The following is a 17,842-nucleotide window of genomic DNA, read 5'->3' as shown; positions in this document are numbered from 1 at the left end:
CCACGATCAGGGTTGGTACAGCGCTTTTATAGACAGAGACAAGTAGCACAGGGGAGGTTTTAAATTATGAGGTGCCTGATTGGTTGATTTTAAAGTAAGGACATTTGTTGTTCTCTGATTGGGCATCCTTTGTCTGTCCTTTGGCGGGAAGGCTTTGTCCGTTACTTGTGGCGGGAGGAAAAAGGGGGAAGGGGGAAGGGGGTAGGGTAGGTGAGGAATGTGCTAAGCAAGCAGGTTTACAGAAGTGAGAAATGCCGGTTAGTTTATGTACAATCACTCATTCCATCACATATCGGACTACATTTAGGAAGGTTTACAACCCATTCTACTACACAGCGGGTTACATTCAGGGAAGGCCTCACAATGCTCGTAGCAAACAGCAAGCAAAACAGACTTCTCAGCAATTGTATTTCTTATCAAAGATCCATAATAAGCAGAAAAGAGAACTTTAGCTTTAAACTAAGGCAGGGCTGTCATTTGGATTTAAAGCTGTTCTTTTCAGATCCATGGACATGAACTTACAAACCATATATTTCATTTTTTTAAATACATAAAACCCTTTCTTCAAAGGATAGCTTATGTCACAGCTCAAGATATAAGGCAGTTGAGTCAGAGCTGCTGCTACCAGTTGGCTGAGTTGTGGTGACTGGTGCCCTATGGAGAGCACAAAGTGACACATGAACAGTTCTATGGAGTGATTCGGGACCTTTTCCTGACTGCTTTACCGCTGAGACAAGCCCCTGCTTCTCCATATGATTCTGTGAGCTAAGAAGTATCTTCACATTAAGTTCTTTTCCAACTTATATCTTCCAGGGTTGGTTTCTTGGTCATAAACAACCATGAATCCCAGTGGTTTCATAAAACATAATAACGTTTGTATGTTTGTAACGTGGGTGTTGCTGTGCAGGGAACCAAGATAACAAGTTCCTGTTTTCCATGAGCTACGTGTCCAATGGAAAAGGCAGGGGCACCTGGATGACTCACTTGGTTAAGCGTCTGACTTTTGGTTTCAGCTCAGGTCATGATTGCACAGTTCGTGGGTTTAAGTCCCACATTGAGCTCGGTGCTGACAGTGTGGAACCTGCTTGGGATTCTCTCTCTCTCTCTCTCTCTCTCTCTCTCTGCATCTCCCCTGCTTGCTTGCTCTCTCTCTCTAAATAAATAAACATTAAAAAAAAAAAAAACAGGCCGACAGGAAATCCATGCTCACAAAACAGAGAAGTACAATGGTGGGGGCAGGCAGAGGGTACATGAGCACACGATAGTGACAGTAAGCACCTCAGCTCCCATGGGCAGGTCACATGGCAATCTTTCAAGAGAAAGGGGTGTGTGAATGCACTTTAAGAGTGAGTGAGAGTCAGTCAGGTGGGTGGACATGAGGGAAGGATAAATGGGGGGAGGGGTGCAGGAGGATGGTGACACAAGGGAAGGTCTTTGTAGGCACAGGGAACCCCTTTGCAAGAATGTGGCCAGCTCAGGAAACTGCAAGTAAATCTGAATGTCAGGAGTAGTGGGTGAACATGAGGTTGGGGGAAGGCAGGGGTCATGAAGAGAGATCCATCTGATCACAAACACCTTGAAGACCATGTTTGGGATTGTGGACATTCTCTTCAAGGCAAGAAAGACTCAGTGAAGGATTTTAAGCAGCTGAAAGATATCATATCTGTGATTTAGGAAGAGGACCCAGTGGCACTATGGAGTACGGGTTGGCAAGAGAGCAAGAATAGAAGCAGAGAAACCAGTTAGGAAGCTGTTTCAGTGGTCTAGGCAAAAAAACAAAAAACAAAAAACAATGAAAGCCAGAACAGCAATGGAGAGGAGGAACCAGATCCAAGAGTCATTTTGGGGGCAGGATTAACATGACTCCAGGTACCACTGAATTTGGGGAGATGTGGAAATGGACAAGCCATGCATGGCTTGAGTGGCCAGTGTTGGCCAGTGGGGAAAACCAGCTGCCTGGCCTTGCACTATTAATTTAATCATGGTTATAGGTATTCATTAACTATGCTCCTAAAACTTCAACTCATACTTTAGAACAAATACCAACAATTTTCTGATAGAGGTTGTCTTTCTTTTTAAGTAGACTTTAACTTCCTATTTCTAAAAAATATTTAAAATATACTTAATCTACTTTCAAATAAAATTATATATATATTTTTTTTTTTGAAAGAGAGAGAGACAGAGAGAGAGAGAGAGAGAGAGAGAGAGAGAGAGAGAGAAGCATGAGCAGGTTAGAGGGGCAGAGGGAGAGAGAAAGAGAATCTTAAGCAGGCTCCATGGTCAGTGGGGAGCCCAACACGGGACTTGATACCACAACCCTGGGATCATGACCTGGGCCAAAATCAAAAGTTGGATGCTCAACCAACCGAGCTAGCCAAAATGATATTATTTTTGGTATTTGATGCAAATAATCTGACAGAAATGAGGGTAGGTATAAATGAAACAAGATTGGCCATGGGTTGATAATTGTTAGAGGGAAGTGATCATGGGGGGTCCTTATACTATTCTCTCTACTTTTGGGTATGTTTGCATTAAAAGATTAAAATGCTTAAAAATACATTTAATCTAATAAATTATATATATAATAATATATATAGCCCAGAGCCCAACGTGGGGCTAGAACTCATGGACTGTGAGATCATGACCTGAGCCAAAGTCGGTCGCTCAACTGACTGAGCCACCCAGGTGCCCCTCTAATAGACAATATATTAATGGCATTGTACATGACACATAGCTTTAAGGAAAGATTGGGCATTATTTATTTTCATAACCCTTGAATTTGTAATCTCTGTTCTAAGAATTTGTACTAAAAAACAAGGCTGAAATACAATGACGTATGGAAGAGGCAAGAGGGAAAGACAAAAATATTCACTGACGGGCAAAGGATGGAATATCATGCAGCTGTTAAAATTAGGCATATAAACATCATGTAGCAACGTGGGGATTGAGCAGTATAAAAATATGTTTCAGAAGTAGGACCACAGCTCTGTGTAAGCTCAAGAGGGATTTGCAAGCTATTATTATAACTGCAAAAGATGCCCATTCTGGCCCCCAGCTACCTCCTCTGTGACTGTCCTATTACTTTTGTCCTCTCTCCTCTCATCCTGCTTCAGCACCCCTGACCTTGGGCTCACTCTCCAGTACTCCAGGCTCAGTCCCACCCTGGACCTTCACATTTATGGCTGCCTTTGCCTGGGAAGCTATTCCCACAGGCATCTACGTGACTGGCTTTATTCATTCACTCTACTTGGCTTACTTTATTCAGATCTCTGCTCGGGTGCCACCAAATCAGAGACTCCTTCCCTGCAACCCCATCTAAAGTAGTACCCCATCCATCATTCTTAGTCTCCTTAGCCTGCTTTTGTTTCTTTGTATCATTTATCACGCTGAAATTATGTCTGCATCTGGTTCCTTGTGTACGTAAGGTCCTGTGTTATGTGGCTGCATTTCTAACACAATAATGGCTGACATACAGTAGGTACTCGATCAATGTTTATTGACTGGCTGGTTGACCATAAATGCATGTATATGAACAAAATACTGTATCAAAATGAAAGGAAACAAGGTTTTTTCTCTATACCTTCCTGTAGTGTTACATGTAATTTAAATGCTAATAATTTAAAAGTAAAATTCTTGAAGTATTTAAAGCATTTAAGTAACATAGTAAATGCTTAGAATAGAGACTCATATTAGGTTTAGTTTAACCCATATGATGTCTTTCGGGGGAAATATTATTCTAAAAAATAGAGAAATAACAGCAGTCAGTTTACCAGTATCTAAGATGTTTTCTGTTTTCTGTGCGTCATCGCTGGGTTGGAAATCAGCAGCTTCAAGATCATTGCTCTTTTTTCTGCTTTCAGCTTTGGTGGGCCTGAGTTTTGAGCTCCTGAAGAATTTGTTGACAAACGAAGTCCGGGGTTTGGTTTCTCCATCTGAGGAATTTTTCTTCCTTCTTTGACTCATGGTCAAGTTGAAAGTGGTCTTTCTCAATAAGACATCTTCCTGTTGTTTTCAGTTTCTGGAATTACTGAGAAGCAAAAGACTCTGTCGAGACCATGTGAAATCATTTTATTTCCCCCCTTTCTTTGTTTTTATTACTGGTAATGTTTAATGTAAAAATAAGAATGATGTAACCCAGGATCCGGGAACCAACAGATGGTGGCAGATACACATCTAAAGCAAACTTGGGTTTTTAACTTTGCCCTACTTTATTGTGTGAAATACAGGTCGTTAAACACCACTTTGGCAAATGCATCAAATGTGTTAATAATTTGAAATTTCAGCAATTATAGTTACCTTCTGAGGGACAGTAGTAAAAGAGGATTTAGCATGTCTCTAAACTGGCCCTTTGCAAAACTATCTCCCAGGGGGGGTTGCCTTCGGTAAGCCCAGCCTCCTCTCAGCAGCCTCCTCTGATGCTGCTTCTCCTGGCTTCTTCCCTTTTTCCCCTCCAGCCCTGCACCACCACCCCCATTAGAGACACACTGGCAGCAAAAACTTCGCTCACTCCATAAACAGAACCTACTCTGGGTCAGATACTGTTCTAAATGCGAGATTCAATGATGAGCAAGGTACAGCTCACATCTTTGATGGAGGCTTAACCTAGTGGGAAGATAAGCCTGTAAGCCAAAGAGTCCACTGGGGTAAGAGCCATCGGGGAAGACAGACCTAAGTAAGTAGGCAGGGAAGGCTCAGTTGGGCTATGCTTGCCTTGCAGAACAGACTTTGAACAGGGAGTGACATTGCCTGGATTTTGAAGAATGGGAAGTTAAACAAGAGAGAGAAAAGGGTCCCAAGTAGAAAAATGAGGCTCAAAAGTTTCAGGCATGAAGGCCTGCAAAAGCCTCTGGTTGGCTCCACCAGTGAATTCTGGTTCACCTGGAACAAAGGATGGGGGAATGGAGGTGAGGAGTGTGAGTTAAGGCTAAAGATTCATAAGGGGTGATCTATTGCCCCCTTCTGAGATTTGCTTTCATTCTAAGGGAGGGTTAAATACTTAAATTGGGGATAAAACTGTCAATGGATGGGGCGCCTGGGTGGCTCAGTCCGTTAAACATCCAACTTCAGCTCAGGTTATGATCTTGCAGTTTGTGAGTTCGAGCCCTGCATAGGGTTCTGTGCTGACAGCTCAGAGCCTGGAGGCTGCCAGATTCTGTGTCTCCTCCTCTCTCTGCCCCTCCCATGCTCATGCTCTGTCGCTGTCTCTCAATAAAAACAAAAACAAAAAAAAAACACAAAAAAACAAAAAAAAAAACCTGTCAATGGAATTTTAGATTTTGTTAATAAAATTTAGGTCCCATTCTTGGGCCAGGGCCTAATGACTATTCTTGAAATTACAATGTTCATGGCTTCTCCCCCATAAGATAGGTCTTTTCTGTAATAGTACGCTCAAGAATGACTCAAGGAACATTTTGCAGAGGGGCTTCTAAAATGACCTTGGAGAGTCCACCTCCAAGCCAGGAAGAAGTAATAATATTCTATACACCTGGAACATTATTTTAGAAGTCAAAATTGAGCATCTTTTTCTTTCTAAATTTTCTTTTCAAACTAGAACAGGGTGGAGCCCAGGTTTACCCACGAACAGACAGCAATGGAACCAGACAGTTGGCCCCAGTGCAGCCCTACCACTGACCAAGCTTCAGTGGGTTAGGTGGGGGGAAAAGACCACTGGCTAATGAACCCAGCCACAACCAGCAGCCCTGGCTGTCCCATCCTGATTCCATCATCACCTTATAGGCCCTTGTCCTTTTGCTGGTCCTCTGGTCCCCACTTAAGACTCCCCTCATGATCATTTTCATGCAATGTCACTGTTTGTTGATTTATACAGAGCCGTTCTCTGGAGTGCCATCCCACTAAATGGTTTCACTTCTCCCCCCACTAAATGCGCTGACTTCAATTCCCAAGTCTTAAGAAAACACTGCTGGATGATGCTCCAGGATGTGGTAATTTACCCAAGTGAAACCCCACCCAGCCTGTGAGGCCCCTCTGGGTTGTCTGCAGACAAGTACACAGTGGGCAGAATGGGAAGGAGGCCAGCGGAGGCAAGGCACAACACAGGACGCAGGACTCAAGGGGATGGAAGAGGAAACAAAAGTTCAGTAGGGGAACCGGCAAGGCAGAAAGGAGAGAAAGGCAAGGGAAGGAAACAACAGAGAGGAAGCCAGGGAATTAGAAAAAGACCAAGTATAAGGAAGGCAGATGTGTGAGTGCCAAGTAGAAAGTATCTGCACGTTTCTCAATAGGCAGCAGGGAAGTAGTGGGTTACCATGCTCATTCTGAAAAAAATAATTTTTTGCCCCAAAATGTGTTCAGGAAATTCCTCTCTATATACAAACTTGAACAAGTACTCTAGCTTCCCATGCCAATTCAGGCTTACGCAGACCTTCCATTTTCCCTTTGCCCCTATACTGGGCTTCACGGTGTGGAGGCAAACCCTGGAAACGGAATTGGGAAATTTGCAGATCACAACATAACAACCAGACTGCAGCAGCTAAACACTGGGCTTTGTCTCTTCTCCCAGGATCAGACACGCTTATTTAAGAGCCCTTTGAGGAAACTAAGGGCTGGCGTTTCAATTCAACTTAACATTAATTGAGTAGTTATTCTTTTGATATTTACTATATTATCAGTAGGTAAGGTTTTTTGCCATGAAACCCCAAGGATAATACATATTTGACATGTTATTGCTCTTGCAACCAAGCTGTTATTTATTCCGGGGAAGTGAGAAATGCCTTTTCTTTCTTTTCCATCCTCAGGTTTGGCCTTACCACTTATTTAAAATTTTTGAGCCAGCGTTTCAGAGTGAGTCATATTTTCAACGCTGCCTGTTAAAGGGAGATGCATTTTTCTTTCTCCACAAAACTTACTTCACTAAAAAGGAAGTCCTGACACATGCTACGACATGAATGAAACTTGAAGACATTACACTAAGTGAAATAAGCTGGTCACAAAAAGACAAATATGGAATGGTTCCACTTATGTGAGGTATCTAAGTAGTCAAATTCATAGAAACAGAAAATAGAATGGTGGCTGCCAGGGGCGGAGACAAGAGGAAAATGGGGAGTTGTTTAATGGTTACAGAGTTTCAGTTTTACAGAAGGAAAAGTTCATGCACAACAGTGTGAATATATTTAAAACTACTGAATTGTACACTTAAAAAACGGATATGATGGGGGGCACCTGACTGGCTCAGTTGGCAAAATATGCAACTCTTGATCTCGGGGCTATGGGTTCCAGACCCATGTTGGGTGTAGAGATTACTTAAAAATAAAATCTTCCAAACAATGGTTAAGATGGTTAATTTTAGGTTATGTGGGTTTTTTTTAACACAATTAAGAATCATATATATATATATATATATATATATATATATACATATATATATATATATATAATTCAGAGGACTAGGACATTAAATAAATGTAAGGAAGTTTTAGAAAAACCTTAATTTCTGCTTTCATTTTCCTTATGTATACACAAGTGTGATATGATTTTCTAAAATCAATGCCTAAATATGCCTAAATAGGTTTTAATGAATATAAAGTAAAAATCCTAGGTAATTTAAAAAAAAAAACTATTACGTGGCATGCATGGGCTTAGTTCAGCCCAATTCAGAACTCTTCTCTAGAAAACACATTATCATAGATTTATTTCTAGCATTATCATTAATACAACTATTCTCAGTTTAAGCAGAAAAGGAACTTATTAAAAGGATGGCAGAGGTAAACATGTATTTGCTTCTGCTTTTGAACTCCATTTAAATAACAAGGGATTTTTAAAAAAACACTTCATAGATCTCTAAGGATAAGGAGAACTGGGTAGATGCCAACAAAATTTTGGAATCTAGAGAGCATAAGAAAGAACTTAACTGACTTTAAATTTAAGTGCCTGTAAGAGTTGGGGAACAAATGTTAAAAATTTCAGAATCCCAAAAGACTTGATAAGTGAACCAATAATTGTCCTAGGCAACTCTGAAGGAAGAGGTAAGTATGGGTGGAGCTCAAAACAGAGTAGTTAAAAATCTGTAAGAAGTTTTGTTGTTGTTTTTTTAAGATTTTATTTTGAAGTAATCTCTATACTCAACATTGGGCTCAAATTCACAACCCTGAAATGAAGAGTCACATCCTCTACTGACTGAGCTAGCCAGGCACCTCAATTTGTAAGAAGTTAAATAATTAAATTTTATTTCTCACCCCAGGGCAGACAAGAGATGGCCTCGTTCCCACCCTGGCAAAAGATGGAAAGTTTATTTTTAGGACAAGTTGAAACATAGAGGATCTGGACACGGAGACACTGGTCATGTTTTCAGTGCCTTATTAGATAGGGAAGTTAAGGAAGGTCTCTATGTCTCTATATTGAACCATGAGACCCCTCCTTGCTCCTCCTTTAGTTCCTCTAAGAACACACTGGCAATTAAGCTCGATCACCCTCTATCCCCACCCCATGGAGGTATATGGGAGTACACCAAGCTGGGGAAAGTGATACTGACTGTTGAGGGTCCTTCAACTACATGAGTCTCTGCCAAGCAATAATGAAGAAGCTCACTGATTGAGAAGTCCTACATATATACACAGAGCTCCTGATAGAATGCTTAATTCTATATATGGAGGGCCAAAGATCTCAAGATAGTGGAGGGAAGACTGACAGGAAAATGAGATTCAGAAACAATAACAAAAAGGGAACTTAAAGAAAATAAGAACAATGCAGGGAGAATAAAAGGTTATTTTATTTATTTTATTTTTTTAATGTTTATTTATTTTTGAGACAGAGAGAGACAGATCATGAGCAGGGGAGGGGCAGAGAGAGAAGGAGGCACAGAAGCTGAAGCAGGCTCCAGGCTCTGAGCCGTCAGCACAGAGCCCGACATGGGGCTCGAACTCATGAACTGTGAGATCATGACCTGAGCCAAAGTCGGACACTTAACCGAGTGAGCCACCCAGGTGCCCCTAAAAGGTTATTTTAAAAATCACTATTATACTTACAGAATTAAGAGTTGATGTAGGGTCCATAAACCAAGAACCAGAAGATGTAGGAAAGAGAAAATCCAGACTTCTAAAAATTAAAACTGTGATACTTTCTGTGCAAGAGTAAAATGGTGTATATATTTTTTTTAATTTAATGTTTATTTTTGAGAGAGAGAGAGGGAGAGAATGAGCAGGGGAGGGGCAAAGAGAGGGAGAGAGAGAACCCCAAGCAGGCTCCACGCTGTTAGTGCACAGCCTGATGTGGGGCTCAAACTCATGAACTGAGAGATCATGACCTGAGCCAAAGTCAGACACTGAACCAACAGAGTCACCCAGGTACCCTTTCATCTGTGTTTTCCTAATTGTTTTCAATGAGTACATATTATTTCTACTATCCGAAAAAGCCCCTATGTTTTTAAAATTTTTTAAATGTTTATTTATTTTTGAGAGGGGGAGAGAGAGAGAGAGAGAGAGAGAGAGAGAGAGAGAGAGACAGCATGGGGGGGGGGCAGAGAGAGAAGGAGACACAGAATCTGAAGCAGGCTCCAGGCTCTGAGCTGTTACCACAGAGCCGGATGCAGGGCTCAAACCCATGAACCATGAGATCTTGACCTGAGCCAAAGTCATACACTTAACAGACTGAGCCACCCAGGCGCCTCAGTATATTTTTTAATCTACCTAATTCTCCAGCAATAGCTACCGCCACCACAAATGCACAACAATGACCTACTATAAAAGTAATAAGGTATCCTGCGAATTCCCAAGTACAAGGAGAGCAGCAATAAGACCCACATGGTATCAGCAAGTGGCAGGAGGCAGTAGAAAACAGGCAAAAGGTCTTCTGGTGGCACTGAGCACCAGTAAACTCATTAAAAAAAAAAAAAAAACAAAAAAAAACTGCCGAAGGTACTTACTCCAAAATCTAAATGTCCTCAGTCAGCATAGAAAGCTAATTCAGCTTATTTTTAGAGCAGTGACAGAACCTGAAAGGCGTGCTAAGAGTGAAGGCAAAGGAAAGGTTAGGTTGTATGGGACAGTCTAGGCCCTATTAAGTCTCAGCAGTAACCAACGAAATCTCCTTTGCAGGACAAAGTCCCTCTCAGAGGAGAATCTATGGGGGTAGATGCTAAATGGAGCAGCACAGAGACACTGTGGAGAAAGGCAAGAGAAGATCCAGATAAAGTGGGGGAGGAGGCAGGTACTTTCAAAAAGCACAAGGCAATATATTTTTTTAATATTTTTTATTTTTTTTTTTATTTTAGAGAGAGAGTGTGTACACACAAGTTGTGGAGAGGGGCAGAGCGAGCAAGAGAGAGAATCTTTTTTTTTTTAATTAAAAAAAATTTTTATTTTTTTAATGTTTATTTATTTTTGAGAGAGAGAGAGAGAGAGAGAGAGACAGAGCATGAGTGGATGAGGGGCAGAGAGAGAGGGAGATACAGAATCCAAAGCAGGATCCAGGCTCTGAGCTGTCAGTGCAGAGCCCAAAACGGGGCTTGAACCCATGAAATGTGAGATCATGACCTGAGCCAGTCAGTAGCTCAACTGACTGAACCACTCAGGCACCCAAGCAAAAGAGAGAATCTTAAGCAGGCTTCATGTTCAGTGTGGAGCCTGATGCGGGGGTCTATGTGGGGCTAGATCCCACGACCCTGGGATCATGACTGGAGCAAAAATCAAGAGTCGCTCAAAGGACTGAGCCACCCAGGTGCCCCAAGCACAAGGCAATATTGATTAACTCTTTATAACAGTAGAAAGGCCTTTGAGCTAGGAAAGCAATCCTGGCCCACTCTGCTCTCCTAAGGTATACCCTGTGGTGTACATGATTCATGAGTGACAGCAAGGAGAAAGCTGTGATGCCAATGAGGACCTAGTTATTCACCACCGATTCCATCATATTCTATGCACTAGAAGTGAGTCACTAAGTCCAGCCCACACTCAAGGTAAGGGAAATTAGGTTCTACCCTTTGAAAGAGGGAGCATAAAAGAATTTTCAGACATTTAAAAATTGTCCTACAATATAAAAAAATTTAGAAGGTGAGAGATATAAATAGATGATAGGCAAAGACAAACCAACATCTGTATAAGGGCATTCCCTGAAGAAGAAATCCAAAGAAAATACTAAAACCTTTAATTCATAAAACTATTTCTGAACTAAAGATTTGATCTAGCATATTTAAATGGCATACAGCATACCTAGGAAAATCTGCCTGGAATAGATAACACCAAGAGATACTCAAGGAAAACAAATGCGCTTTAGAAAGAAAGAAAGAAAAGAAAGAAAAGAAAAGAAAAGAAAGCAAGCGAGCAAGAAAGGCAAAAAGACCAAGTCTTACAAATATAAGAGAAAGTAATCAGATTGTCAGCAGACTTTTCAACAATAGTTTATTATTTTTCCCAGATAGTGGAATACATATTTAAAATACTCAAGGAAGAAAATGAGCCAAGGATTCTATAATTAACCAAGCTGAACTTCAGGCATACTGTTATGAACACTTAAGAACTAAGGAAATACTGTTGCCATGAACTCTTCCTGGGGAATCTTAATCTAGAGAATGATCTTTAGACAACAAAAGTACTTGAAGTAACATCAGCATAAGGACTAACTGATGTTGATCACTGAATATATATTTACCTGTGGTTCTAAGAATAACTGATATGTTCAAGGGAGACCAAGTATTTAATGGTGTGTGCTCTGACATTCTGAATATTAAATTATTAAACATATTAAAAAGAAATAGCAACTATAGGGGCTCCTGGGTGGCTCAGTTGGTTAAGGGTCCAACTTCAGCTCAGGTCATGATCTCACAGTTCGTGAGTCAAGCCCCACGTCGGGCTCTGTGTTGACAGCTCAGAGCCCGGAGCCTGTTTTGGATTCTGCATCTCCCTCTCTCTGCCTGTCCCCTGCTCATGCTCTGCATCTCTCTCAAAAAAAAATTAGTGCTAAAAAAATTTGAAAAGAAAAAAAGAAATAGCAACTGTAGTATAACAGAGTATGGTTCCTATATTATAGAAAAAACTAAAAATAAATAGCTACAATTAAAACTATCAGTAATAGCTTATTCTCTCCAGAAAGACAGGGAAAAAAAGGGGGGGGGGAGGAATTATATAGGAAGATTTCCCAGAACTGGAAAGTAGGAGTTTCTACATTGAAATGGCCTCCCAAATAGTCATCAAAAGAATGAGGAAGAAAACACCAGTATCAAAGCACTTACTCATGAAATTTCTAAACAATGACAAATAGAAGATCCTAAAAGCTGGTATAGAGGAAAAACTTAGGTCCATAAAGAAGATCAGGACTGAAATTGGCACTGGACTTTCTAGCATTAACTTTAAAAGCTAGAAGACTATAGAATAGTGTCTTCAAAACTCTGGGAAGTTATTTTCAATGTAGAATTCTACATTCCCAAGTAAACTGTCTTGTGGAAGGTAAGGAATAGAGCTTTTCGAACAAGTGAAGTCTCAAAAAAATTTCCCTTTCATATATACTTTCTCAGGAAGCCAATGGATTTTGTGCTCCATGAAAATGAGGCAGTTAGCGAAGATAAAGAAAAACATGGGATGCAGAAAGGAAAAAGATCCCAAGATATTTATAAAGGGAAATCCCAGAATGACAGGCACCAGGTTTAGGCTCAACTAGTCCATTAGTGGTCAAAAACAAAGGATTTTAAGAGGAATATTTCAGTTAAAAAAAAAAAAAAAGACTGGGGCAGGAATGACTTTTTATTTATCTGGCCATATTGGAGGGAGTTTTGAAGCTCTTCCAGAATCTGTGCATGAATTAGTAATAAGTAAAATAGAAAGCAAATTTTAAACTGGAGCAACTCTTAACTGTAGAGAACAAACTGAGGGTTGTTGGCGGGGGATGGGGGGAGTAAGTATGGGGATGGGCTACATGCGTGATGGGCATTAAGGAGGGCACTTGTGAGGTGCACTCAGTGTTATATGTAAGTGATGAATCACTGAATTCTACTCCTGAAACCAATACTACACTATATGTTAACTACCCAGAATTTAAATAAAAACTTGAAACATTAAAAAAAAACCTGCAGCAATAATTAGAAACTATTAGTATTAGAAGCTATTAGTATTAAACAGTTTGTCAAAGTTTTAGGATCAATATACAAAAATCAGTTGAATTTCTATACACTTGGTAATGAACAATCCAAAAATGAAATTCAGAGAAAAATTCCATTTATAATAGTATTAAAAGAATAAAATACCTGGGAACAAATTTAACAAAAGAAGCATAAAAGTTATATTCTGAAAATTATAAATCATTGTTGGAAGCAATTTAAAAAATCTAAATAGGGGCACCTGGGTGGCTCAGTCAGTTAAGCCTCAGACTTTGGTTCAGGTCATGATCTCGCAATTCGTGAGTTCAAGCCCCACCTTGGGCTCCATGCTGACAGCTCAGAGCCTGGATCCCACTTTGGATTCTGTGCCTCCCTCTCTCTGTTCCTCCCCCACTTGCACTCTGTCTCGCTGTCTCTTTGTCAAAAATAAAGAATAAAAAATTAATTAAAATTAAAATTAAAAAATTAAAAAATCTAAATAAATGGAAAGGTGTTACATTTCCATGGACCAAAGGACCTACTATGTTAAGATGGTAGTATTCCCCAAATTGACCCACAGATGAAATGCAATCACCGTCAGAATCCCAGCTGACTTTGTAGAAATTTATAGGCTGATGCCAAAATTCATATGGAAACTCAAAGGACCCCAAATAGCCAAAACAGTCTTGAAAAAGAAGAACAAAGTCGGAGGACTCATACTTCCCCTATTCAGAACTTACTAGAAAGTAACAATAATGAAGACATTGTGGTACTGGCATAAGAACAGACATGTAAGTGAATGGAATAGAATTGAGAGTCCAGAAATAGGCCCATCTAATTATGGTCAATTTTCAACAAGGTGCTGAGACCATTAAATGGAGAAAGAGAAGTTCTTTAAACAAATAGTGCTGGGACAACCATATCCACATGCAAAAGAGTGAGATTGGATCCTTATCTCACACTATTACAAAAATTAACTTCAATAAACCAAAGACCTAAAATGTAAAATGTACTGGCTGGCTCAGTCAGTACAGCATGCAATTTTTTTTTTCTTTAATCTTTTTTTTTTAACATTTATTTATTTATTTTTATTTTTATTTTTTTTTTTAAAATTTTTTTTTTCAACGTTTATTTATTTTTGGGACAGAGAGAGACAGAGCTTGAACGGGGGAGGGGCAGAGAGAGAGGGAGACACAGAATCGGAAACAGGCTCCAGGCTCTGAGCCATCAGCCCAGAGCCCGACGCGGGGCTCGAACTCCCGGACCGCGAGATCGTGACCTGGCTGAAGTCGGACGCTTAACCGACTGCGCCACCCAGGCGCCCCTAACATTTATTTATTTTTGAGACAGAGAGAGACAGAGCATGAACAGGGGAGGGTCAGAGGAAGAAGGAGACACAGAATTTGAAACAGGCTCCAGGCTCTGAGCTGTCAGCACAGAGCCCGACGCAGGGCTCGAACTCACGGACGTGAGATCATGACCTGAGCCGAAGTCGGACACTTAACCGACTGAGCCACCCAGGCGCCCCACAGCATGCAATTCTTGATCTCAGGGTTATGAGTTTGAGCCCCACACCAAGTGTAGAGATTACTTAAAAAAATATTTTTAAAAAAAATGTAAGGAAAAACTATAAAACTCTTAGAAGGAAACATAGGAGTAAATCTTTGTGCCAAGTCTTAGATATAATACCAAAAACACAAGTAACAAAAGCAACAAAGGGGAAAAAGTAGATCAATTGGACTTTATCAAAATTTAAAAGTTTTGAGCCTTGAGGGACATTATCTGGAAAGTGAAAAAAAAAAAACCACAATGGCAGAAATATTTATAAATCATTTATCTGATAAGAAACTTGTATCTAGAACATATAAAGAACTGTTACAACTCAATAGTAAAAACAGTAAGCTAATGAGTCATTTAAAAAGGGAAAATAACCTGAATATACACTTTTCCAAGGCAAACAGCCAAATGACCAGTAAGTACATGAAAAGACACTCAACATCATCAGTCACCAGGGAAACACAAATTTAAACTACGATCAGATACCACTTCATGTCCAGTAAGATGTTAGAATCAAAAAGCCAGATAAGAGCAATGATGTGGAGAATTCAGAACCCTCATATGCTGCTGGTAGGAATATAAAATGGCACAATCACTTTGGACAACAGTCTGGCAGTTCCCGTGTGCCCAGCACCAGGAAAACATCGAAGCTCACACAAAAGCCTGAGAATCCAAGGTCTCTCTAAACATCTGATCAAGAAAGCAGCCTAAGGTAAAGAAGGTGCAAAGAGAATTAGAAAGCTCTAAAAGTACTGTCCAAATAGTCACAGAAAATAATGGAGGCCAACAGAGGTTTGAAACATCTGCCCTCCTCTGGCCCTTAAGCTAGATGCTCACTGTAGCTCATCCCAACTGCATTCCTTATGCTCCCTTTACAACTTTCTCAAAACAGTCTGCAGCAATTGCCTTATAGAAGAACTTAATGGGACAAACATTCGTATCGTGAGCCCTGTATGCACATTACACAGAGCTGAGTTCTGACAAGCTCACTTGTGATGAACTTATCCTCCTACAGCTTCTAATGTTCTTAACACAAGGAACAGATAAACAGAAGGGCACATGCTTTAACAAAATGCAGAAGAAGTGGAGAAATACAGTGGTTTTATTCTTGGTGGAGAAAAAACAAGATCAAGACCAGGAATGCGGCACTAGATAAGTATAGGGTTTTCAATTGCTAAAGTGAGAGCCGAAAGGTTTTCAAGAGCAGGGCTGTCACTTGGCGTCAGTTCCTCTGAGCTGTGGTGTGACAAGCGCCATGAGTTACGCACTCAAAATCTCCTTTGACCCTCTTCCAGCAGCTTTTCCACACTGCAGAAACTACAACTTACAGTGTCACTTCCCAGCCTCCTCTAAAGCTAGGTTCTGGTTGTGATCTAGGTCCTGCTGATCCCTCGCATTTGTGCAAGTCTTGAATTTGCAAGTGAGGTGCTTGGGGAGAGGGGCAAGTCATGCGACACCCAATTTCCTGATGCGTATGGTTTCAAGCCAGCAGCTGTGGCAGCGGGTTCCAGTTTCAACAGGTGCAGTGCATCCACACTGTGACAGGGCAGCAGCATTCTTGGTGGCCCAGTTATGTGGGGGTGGCTTTAGGTTCTTCCTAGAAACACAGTAGAGAATCCCTTTCTCCATGATTCCATAAGCAACTTAATACCTATAACAAATGCCTTTCTACCAATATAGCCAGAGCTGATCCTGGTCTCTGCAGAGCAGCCCTGCCGGGTACCTGGGATGGCAGAAGGTGATGGTAACTTCTAAAGGAGTGGGAGACACCACTCATGACCTCATGACAGGGGTACATGTTCAATCTCTCAACTTGCTTCAGGCTCTCCCAGCAAGGAAGAACTCTGTGCCACTCTAAAGGGCTGCTGGGGTAGAGAAAAGGATTTTATAAGAGTGATGTATGACCAGTGTTTGTTTTAAGGATACCCAAGTAAATTTAGAATAAGTTATTGAAATCATTAACAAAGGTCACAAGGACCCATCTAGTGTGGTTTCTCTGTTTACAAGCATGGTGGACCATTCCCCCACTTTCTCTTGTCCAGCCATGCTGGCCTTTTCTTTTTCAGGTTCCCTATGCCCCTCTCTGCTCAGGACCCCAGCCTGGATCATTCTTTAACTGGTAACTCCTACTTGTTCTTAAATCAGTCCCTCCATCAAATCTCAGACCTAGGATGTTCATGTTATGTGCTCTCTTGACATGCTCCACCTCCCTTCGTAATGAGTCACAGCCAGAATTAAATACTCATTTATGGAAGTTAAAAATAGATGTCTGCCCTGCAGACGAGAACATCTGTGAGAGCAGGGGCTTTGCCTTGTGTGCTAGTATATTCCCAGTGTCTAACGGTGCCTTCTTTGCACATGTTGGTACTCAATACGTTTAGCTTGAGTGAATGGACTCCATCTTCCTGGTTCAATTTCATTGAATCTCTACCCAAACCCCTGCTCCCAGAGTGTTTGCAGCAAGGGAAGATAGCTTGCAGAATTGGCCACGGGTTCCTAATGCTTCTGCCTGGGTGTGACATGCATCCCTTCCATGAACATTTCATTGGCCAAAGCAAGTCACAAGGCCATGTGTATTCAAAAGGGTGATCAGGAATGGGTGGAGAACTGCAAACATTAGCCTGTTGCATCTCCCTGTCCAAAAGGCTAACCTGAACGTTAAGGTTGGGATAGAGAGAAAAACTGATCAGTCTATAAGTAGTGGCTTGAGTTTTACTTCCTAAGGCAAGCACACTGCATTCTTTGTTCTGAGGCACATCTTTCCCATTTCACTTTTATTGTTATGTTCTCTACTGGCTGATGTGCATTCATATCTTGGCAGTCCTAAGCTCAGGGCTTTACCAGAAATGCCCCTGTGAAAATGAACTTTAGGTCACTAGCAGAATTTGCTTACCCAAGCTGGTTCATCATCTATTCATTGCCTTAATGAGGACAAGCAGATATAGTCCCTTTGTTACACATGAACCATGGCTGTATTGGTGCTTTCATTCATTTGCTTCAAAATTAGCTGTTCTTGGGGCTTTTCAGAAGGGGGCCTGCAGCAACAATCAACCACACATTTATTGAACATCTGTTACCCATAATTCCTTTACCGGGTATTGAGAGGTAAAAAAAATATAATTTATGGCTCTTGTCTTCAAGGAACTAACTCCAGCTGAGGAAACAAGATGTAACACCCCCACCCCCAAATATTACCTAAACTTACAGCATGTATGTTTAAACACAGACTCACTGGTGGGGCAATACAAAGAATTTCAGAGGCAAGAA

The 17,842-nt window shown here is 40.9% G+C and overlaps 1 protein-coding gene across 1 annotated transcript in view; it reads right to left on the bottom strand.

Moving 5' to 3' along the window:
- LRRC31 (leucine rich repeat containing 31) overlaps positions 1 to 4,071 on the bottom strand; it is a 28,176-nt gene extending 24,105 nt beyond the window's left edge. The window contains exon 1 of the mRNA XM_043594943.1: positions 3,771 to 4,071. Within this exon, the coding sequence (XP_043450878.1) occupies positions 3,771 to 3,963 (193 nt within the window). The 5' untranslated portion in view covers positions 3,964 to 4,071. The remainder of the gene's footprint in view (positions 1 to 3,770) is intronic.
- Between the last annotated feature and the right edge of the window lie 13,771 nt (positions 4,072 to 17,842).

Source organism: Prionailurus bengalensis, chromosome C2 (genome assembly GCF_016509475.1).
Source record: "Prionailurus bengalensis isolate Pbe53 chromosome C2, Fcat_Pben_1.1_paternal_pri, whole genome shotgun sequence".
Taxonomy (NCBI): domain Eukaryota; kingdom Metazoa; phylum Chordata; class Mammalia; order Carnivora; family Felidae; genus Prionailurus; species Prionailurus bengalensis.
This window is presented reverse-complemented; position numbering and strand designations above follow the sequence as displayed.